The 9,070-nt window shown below is 39.4% G+C and overlaps 1 protein-coding gene across 1 annotated transcript; it reads left to right on the forward strand.

Annotated features, from left to right (window-relative positions):
• Positions 1-4,924: 4,924 nt before the first annotated feature.
• On the forward strand, positions 4,925-6,587 carry LOC134671548 (facilitated trehalose transporter Tret1-like; the record flags this gene model as incomplete). The annotated part of the gene is made up of 2 exons (XM_063529408.1): positions 4,925-5,069; positions 5,311-6,587. Coding segments are annotated over 2 exons (1,422 nt in total), but the record flags the coding sequence as incomplete, so codon positions are not given.
• Positions 6,588-9,070: the final 2,483 nt, after the last annotated feature.

The following is a 9,070-nucleotide window of genomic DNA, read 5'->3' on the forward strand; positions in this document are numbered from 1 at the left end:
AACATGAACGTCGTCTTGATGATGATCATGTTGAGATGGTTCGGTGACAGTGTCTGGATCGTCTGTCATTTGGCGGGCTTCGACGGAAACATCATCTCCCTCGGGCTCTGGATCACGATCACTCGATGAGTCGATGCACTCATCCTCGTGATTGAAGATATGGATGACCGGATTTCCACTAGTTTTAGTCGGATGGAATTCTACATCTACCGATAAAGGTTGATTTTGAATATTTACCGATATTCCCTTATCGATTTCAAAGGGGTCAATCTTCAGGTTCACGTTCTCCATATCTTCACTTTTTGTTTCGTGAAATTTCACATCTCTTGACATGATAACTTGTCGTTGTTTCGGCATCCATACTCTGTAACCCTTGCGATCTCTAGGATAGCCTACAAAGATTCCTTCCAGACTTCTTGGTGCGAACTTGTCTTTCCCGGTTGACTTATCCAAGACGTGTACCTTAGACCCAAACTTATGTAAGTAGTCTAACTTGACAGGTCTCTCAAACCATTTCTCAAAAGGTATCTCACCTTCAAGACTTCTGGTCGGACAACGGTTTCTAACGTGGCAAGCCGTTGCTACAGCATCTGCCCAGAAACCCGGAGAAAGTCCTGATGAAATCAGCATACATCTTGCCATTTCTACCAAAGTTCTGTTCTTCCTTTCGGCTACCGAGTTCTGCTGAGGTACTCCAGGAATTGTCAATTGTCTTGCTATTCCTTCTTTCTTCAGGAACTCGTCGAAATCTCGATTACAGTATTCGCCTCCATTATCTGTGTGGAGATAAGTTATTTTACGTCCGAATAGGTTCTCTACGTGATTTTTATATACCTTGAATGTAGTGAAGACTTCACTTTTCTTGCTAAGAAAATACACTTCACACCATCTCGTATGATCGTCGATAAAGGTTACGAAATATTTCGCTCCATTTATTGACGTATGCTGCATGGGTCCTACGACGTCAGAATGAATGATTCTTAACTTTTCATCGCATGGCCCACTCGACCTAGAAAAGGGTAACCTACTCATTTTTCCTTTCGCACAAATATCACAATCGTACAACTCAGTTACATCTGTCATCTTTAAGTTCATGCCAGATTTGTTTAAGACTCGGACAAGATCTTTCGCATTTAAGTGACCTAAACGCTCATGCCACGACCATACGTCAACCTTTCGCTCAGAAATCGCTGACACTCCTTCACAATGTTCCTCAACGTAATAAAGATTACCTTTACGATTCGCGACAAGTTTAGTGTTACCATAGCTATCTTGAACACTAGCTATGTTTTTCTTGAACGTAACGCTATACCCTTGATCAGTAATTTTAGCTACTGAAATTAGGTTACATCGCAAATCCGGAACAAACAGAGTATTAGGCAGTTGCACTTCAGTTTTAGAATCATTATCGCATGAAGAAAATCTTACTGTCCCCTTACCTTGTACGTTTGTGCTCGAATTCGTCGCTAAATTTAGCTTACCAGACAACGGTAGTAATGTAGTACCAAATTTATCCGCATCGTTGCACAAATGTGACGTACATCCACTGTCGACGATCCAATCTCCATTCTCGTTGCAAACAGCATTAACATCTGAAACACAATTGAATGTTACAAAATTGGAATCAACATTTTGTAAGTCACTTGAGTTCGACACATACTTTGCACTATCTATACGTTGTTCTTTCTTCTTTTGTGTACACTCGGAAGCTTTATGTCCATGCTGGTGACATTTGAAACATTTGTACTTAAATTTCGAATTAGCCGGCTCATCACATGCGTGTTGACGTTGCTCTGTACTACTCTTTGGCTTAGAAGACCTCTTTCCTTTCACAAGAAGTGCCTTGTCTACACTTTCTTTTCGATTTCTGGAATGTTCCTCTTCTAATATCTTAATTTTCAATGCGTCTGGTTTTGGCAACTCATCTCGAGATTCTATGGCACATCTGAAATTATCAAAACTGGACGGCAAACTATACAAGAGCATTATAGACGTCAAGTCATCATTCATTTTAATATCCATGTCCGCTAATTGGCTTATTACATCGAAAAATCTCATGACATGTTCTCTCAAGTCACCATCTTCATCCAATTTACGCAGTAACAACTCTTTCAACAGCGTAGCCTTTTTCGCAGGTCCCTTGGAAGCATGAATGTTCTTTAACTTTAGCCATACCTCGCGCGAAGTCGTGCATCCTCTCACATGTCGTAATTCGCTTGGTGTTATGGATAAAATTAGGTCGGACTTAGCTTTAGAATCTGCTATTTCCCATTTAGCTGCTTCGGCTGCTTCAGTTGGTTTCTCTGGTTTCTCGATACTTCCATTAACGTATCCCCATCCGTCGTTTTTTATTAACACTGCTTCTACTTGGATCTTTCATGTTTCGTAGTTTTTATCGTTGAGTTGATCAATCCTAACAGTAGTACTACTCATTTCCGCTGAAAAATTATTTCTAATACCGTTAACACTATTCTCGATCACTGATCGTGCGTAGGCACCATAACCACTGTTAGGATTGATCAACTCAACGATAAAAACTACGAAACATGGAAGATCCAAGTAGAAGCAGTGTTAATAAAAAACGACGGATGGGGATACGTTAATGGAAGTATCGAGAAACCAGACCATAACCACTGTGGGGGATAGACTTTGCAGAGATTTAAAACGCAGTTAAACCAATACTAGAAATTTATTCAGACCTTTTATGAGTACTGTTATTGATCGACTGACAAATCTAAAGGTAAACAAACATTTCATGGAACCGTTGCTATCCAAAATCAAATTTGACTGGGTTCCACTTATTGCCAGTACTGTGTAACCTTAAAGCAGGCGCAACTGCAAATATCACATTGTCATAATATTTCAATATATTGAGGTTTCTAATATCATTTTTTTTATAAACTGAATAGTTTGCGCGAGAGACACTTCCAAAGTGGTAAAATGTGTGTGTCCCCCCCCCCCCCCTGTTACTTCTAAAATAAGAGAATGATAAATCTAAAAAAAATATATGATGTACATTATGTCATTGCATTCCATGCAAACTTCCACCAAAAATTGGTTTGAACAAGATCTGGTAAGTAGTTTTTTTAATACGTCATAAATCGTAAACCGCAATGTTATTATTATTATGTTACTTGCTGGTACGGAATCCTTCATGGGCGAGTCCGACTCGCACTTGGCCGCTTTTTTATATTATTATTATACTTAGTTCTTTTTGTAGTTCAACATTTAGAGACTTAATACATCTCTAAAAAATAATTATTGTACTTACTAGTTATTAGTTCGGTTCTTATTGGTGAACTTTGTTTTTTTTTAACTTAGTGTTAGTGTCATCTTATTTATAAATTTAGTTATTGTAATTTGAGTGTATCTTTATTATTTTATTATACATATTTGTCATTGTCAGTAAAAGTATAATAAAAATAATATAAAATGCGTTATTGTTTATTTACTAAAAATACTATTTTACAAGGTTACTCGCGAGTGTACACAAGCGTTCTCTACAAATAACCCGTGCACTGGCGAGCGAGGCCAAGCCACTAGTTGAGCACTGCAGGTAAGAAAGCGCGAATCGATGCGCCCGTGACAATTGACCAATTTTCACTTCCACGGCCACGGATCACTGATGCAGCACTCTTGAAACTGTCATGGATGTCCAGGCTATATTAGCTTGTACCTACTGAAAAAATGAAGTAATGTATATAGGTAAGTACTTACTTAATTGTGTAGATAAAACTGGAGAAAGGTAAGGCAACAGTGCGCGACCATAGAGGACCATTTATTTATTTAGCATTGTTCACTGGCAGTGTTGTTGCAATTTCACCCGTCAAAAACATGAATTACCTACTGGCATTCGATAGAATCGGAAGGAAGCAAACAAAACTTGACTTCCATTTTTCATTAGGGTTCCGTAGCCAATAAATAAGTTCTGGGCTATAACCGCCAAAATCGAAGTTCGCAAATTGCGGGGATTTTTCTCTGTCACTCTAATTACGCCTTCATTGGAGTAAAAGAGGAAGATCCCCGCAATTTACGAATTTCGGTTTTCGCGGTAGCCGCTCTGGTTTATTTAAATGAGGAACATTGGTGTATTTTGTGAGCCGCTATGACATATTACATGCTTCTGTCGGACTAGACTATGTTTAAAAAAATACTTTCTATGTTTATTCAGGTGAAGGACTTATACTTTATTAATTACAAAATATTGATAATTGCACAGAATATAATTTTATAATGTGAATATTACACGTGTAAGGTGACTGTGTAGCGGTAAAATAAAAGTTTAAAAAGTACGCATTAATAATAAAAACATCACAATAGTAGTATGTTTAATAATCTTGTTGTAATTGCCCGTGTTAAATTTAATGTGTAAGTGCCGCGTCATAAAAAAAAGCAGAATTTAAATGACTGAACTAATACGAGTATCTCCATCAGCGCGACAAGTAAGTCATGGCTCTCAATGCTCTCATGTGTCCATCGTATTTATATAGAGTCGAAACAACACAGCCATTTTGATGAATGATGTGTCAATCAACTTGTTTACCTATAAGATAGCCAGAGAAAAATAGGATACGCTACGTACCTAAATAAGTCTGTCGGGTGAATTTCATATTTGATACAAGTTTTATCGCCGACTGTCCTTTCTTTCGACATCTAAACAAACCCAAACTCAATAAAGGTTCTTTGTTAAATCACCTATAATTCCTATGACCGTCTTCAGTCTTCGTCATCACATCATCTCATATTACGAGTATAATGCAAAACCTATTATGATGACATATAAGATATAAGTACCAGCCTTTTTTAGGCCAATCGAACGCCAGCAACGCAGCAACTTAAATTAATTTACATAAGGGTCTAGGATTTGATCTATACATTAAACGGTAAGTTAAAAGTTTTAAACATTATATTTACGTAATAATTGTTGGTGCAGACATGGGCCGTGTCAGCGGTGCTGCTGAACGTGATGGGGCACGGCATGGTTCTCAGCTTCCCCTCGGTTCTGCTGCCGGGGCTGAAGGCTGGTGACTCCGTCATCACCACTGATCCCGACACCATGTCGTGGCTTGGTACGTTGCATCGTTACATTCTCTACAAGCTTATGTGCATTGAAAAACATATCTTCAAATTGTATACACAGTTGGTTATATCACCTACCTACGTAGTACGTACGTACTTCAGTGAAGACTCACGTCAGTCACGTGAGGCCAAGCACGTGACGTTTAATTAAATTATATGTATGGTATCAATTTGAAATATGTAGTAGTAGTATTTCGATAAGTTTGTTTGATAAGGCATTTGCCATTTCAGCATCTGTGGTAGGATTGGCGACCTTCCCCGGCTACCTGTTCTCCGCGTGGTGCATGGACGTGTGGGGCCGGAAGGTGACGCAGGCGCTGGTCGTGCTGCTGGGCGCGCTGGGCTGGCTGCTGGTCTGCCTGGCGGCGGACGTGCCCGCGCTCATGGCCGGCAGGATCCTCGGCGGCGTCGGCTACGGCGCCAGCACCATCCTGGGTGTCATTGTCATTGCAGAATACACTAGCCCTAAACTTCGGGGAATATTCCTTAGTCTCAAGATTGCATCAGCCTTTTCAGGCAATACTTTTGTTCACTTTGTAGGTCACTATTATTCCTGGAAAACTGTGGCGATATTTGGGTTAACCTTTCATATCATAGCGTTTGTCATAGTATGCACTTGGCCGGAAAGTCCGGTCTGGTTAGCGGTCAGTAAAAATTTCGATCAGAGTGAAAAAATGTGGATGTGGCTGAGAGGCGACGGTGCAAAATCAGTAATAGAATTTCACCGTATGATCAGAGCTCAAAAGCTGAGGCTTGCTGAAATACATGAGAAGCCCGGCCTCAACACGCACGTGATAAACTTTCTGCAGAAGTTCACTAAAAAGGATTTTCTTAAACCTTTGATCATAGTATTCTTCGCCGTGATGTTGAAAGAGGCGTGCGGGAAGCACATTTTTCCAGCCTACGCCTTACAAATAACTGAAGACATCACGGGAGATAAGTCCAGTTCGTTTTATTATACGTTGGCGATAGATCTGACAATAACATTGAGTGCGGCATTTTCTTCCGCGCTCGCTCGCCTGATGAATCGTCGAACCCTGCTGTTCGCCACGGGCGGAGCTGCCTGTCTCATTCTGACAGGCATCTGTAGCTACCTCTATCTGTCTGCTATCGACGTGATATCAAGAGACCGGGCCTGGCTGCCCATCTCGATGTTCATGCTGTACTTTGTTTTAACTAACTTAGGATGTACTGTGATACCTTTGGCTTTGCTGGGGGAGGTGTTTCCCGTTGCGCACAAAGCGGCAGGCTCAGCTATGTCCGGGCTGGCGATGTCTGTGTGTCTCGTGGTGGTGTTGAAGGTGACCCCGGCGTTGCTGGTGGCTGTGAAGGTGTACGGGACGTTCGGCATCTACGGCGCGACGATGGCGGGCTGCCTGCTGGTGCTGTACTTCACCCTTCCGGAGACGAAGGACCGGACTTTGCAGGAGATCGAGGATTACTTTAATCATGGAAGGTTTATTAGCGATGGGAAAATTCACGAGAATGGCGAAGATACTTACCTCTGACATGCTTAAATAATTAAATTAATATTTCGATATTTTTTAGTAATCACCTAATTTAACTGACGTGTGCTGTTTTATTAACAAACGAACAGTTTGGGGTGAATAATTTTTATTTTTAATTAAATATGTACTTTGTAATTTCAATACATTTTACATTCAAATATGCCGTGAAACCAGTGTTAATCGTCGCTTTATTTATCATCGGACAAGTGCTATTAATTAATATAATAATTATCATGCAAAGTGATTAACCCAGAAATATGAGTAGACTATATGTACTTATACTTACACTCGTTGGACTGTTTTCTCCTATATATATATACTGGAAGCCAATTAAGTACTCTCTCAAATCAACACCATTGAAGTAAGTCACTGACCTGAAGGCATTCATTTTCTATCATTCAACCATGCCTGAATATCTTAGTAACTTGTTATACTAAGATATTGTTGTAGATTTAATATATATAGGTATTTTCTTCAGAACTAATATGTAGTTTCCAATTTAGTTTTTTACATTTCCTAAATAGTTTAATATTACATATTATTATAATTTCTCCACTATCTAAAGGTTGTCTGGAAGAGACCGCTCTTTAGCGAAATTACCGCCTTTTGTTGCCTCTGTCTTCATGTATTATGTATGTATCTCTGTAAATGTTGTATTGAGGTTGTGTAATAAAGAGGATTTCTATTGTATTGTATTGTAACCAAAATTGTAACTCGATTTTGTCTGTTTATAGGTATACTTACCTTAAAAATATTTAAAAAAATCAGTTTCATGAGGCGCGAGGCGGCGGTGCCAAACAAGTTAATATTCTTGACATAGGTACTTATTATATTTCAATATAATTATGTTCAACACGCGCCAAGAGTGCAATTATCTTATCAACAATGTTAACCATGTCACGCAGTCAGCCTCGGGCCCCCAGGCATATTCCATGTCATGATGTCAGCTATATCGACTCGACTAATGTCTAATTAATAAACCAATGCATGCGAATAGTCCGCATTATAATATTAAGTGACAGAGACGAACTTTCAAACACACGCTCCCGGACATCCGACGCAAATATTTTGCACGTAATACTAAAATTGAGTAACGTAACAGCTAAATACCGTTATGCAAATCACATTTAAGCAAAAAAAGACGTTACCGTCCATGTCATAAGGCATACTTGAGATTTTTGCAACTTCAAAACGATTGCTAAAATATATAAATATCACCTTAAAATGCATTTCAAATACTAAGTATTTTGTATTTTGTTTGTATCCACTTTAAAATTGCGGTTCTTTAAGGTAAAAACATCTTTATATCATAAGAGTTAAGGATTACTAGAATTGTTCTACTTGATTGTGGCAGCGTCAGTATAGTGAAAGCACTGAGCGGTACAATAAAATGTAACCTTTGTTTGTGTTTTTCATCAACGATGTGTGTGCAGAGCTTTATGACATGAGTAATGCTAACAGGATTCGTAAACAGGCTTTTGTTTAACATGTTTACACTAAAACATGTGTAAATATATGAAGAGAAACGTAGACAATGTTGTTGAGCCATAATAAATTTGATTCTTTTTTCTAAGTTAAGTACCTAAAGTACCTATTGCGAATAGTTTTCGTTCGCGCCTCAATTACTTAAGTAGCTGTTAGTATTTTGTTTTATTAATCGTTTGTTTTAGACCTTTGTACTTATTTCTAAAACATGGAGAAGAAATAAAAGAACTATTTGAGGTTTGTAAAGTTTTATTTTTAAGAGGATCACCAGTAGTCAGTTTCATCATCCGTTCTGGGACTGAATTTTAAAATAATCTTTCTTATTGGAGCTATAGGTTATTTACCTACTTGCTAAAACTAAGGTACAAATTTACAGTTTGCCATTTAACTAAATTTCGTGATATCATCAAAGACCTAATAAAAGTAGCGCCCTACGCATTGGCTTGTACCTTTTAATCCCATTAGACGCACCTATATTTCTTCAAACCCGTTCTAGATCGATCTCCTGGGACGCTATTACAGCACCCTGCAACACATCAGGTGAATCGAGCGCTCGGACGAGTACTGGCTTCTCTAAACGTGACGATATTTAACTCGGTAAGTACAACAATGTAAACTGAAATAGATGTCATACACTGAAGAAAACTAATGGAGAATGCCCCCCCCCCCCCCCCCACCCCGTTTCATTATACACTTAAAACATGGCGTTTCGCAGCCTCTTACCTATCGCGATACAATATGATTCTGGGCATGTTTGAGAAAAAAGAACATCATTAACTTTTTTTATGTGGCTATCAGTAAACTGGTCTCATGAGCGTTCGCCTGCGCCGACACACGGAGAGCTGCGCACACGCACACGTCCTGCGTTTACTCAGACCCGCGCCGCGCCGCATCCGCCGCGCGCCGCCAAACGCCCGCGTGGGCGTTTAGCGTAATCGACTGACCGGCAATTAGTCTTCGTCTCCGTGGCAAGGCGGCCATTAATTCGTGGCAAACGC

The sequence above is a fragment of the Cydia fagiglandana genome, chromosome 15 (assembly GCF_963556715.1).
Source record: "Cydia fagiglandana chromosome 15, ilCydFagi1.1, whole genome shotgun sequence".
Taxonomy (NCBI): domain Eukaryota; kingdom Metazoa; phylum Arthropoda; class Insecta; order Lepidoptera; family Tortricidae; genus Cydia; species Cydia fagiglandana.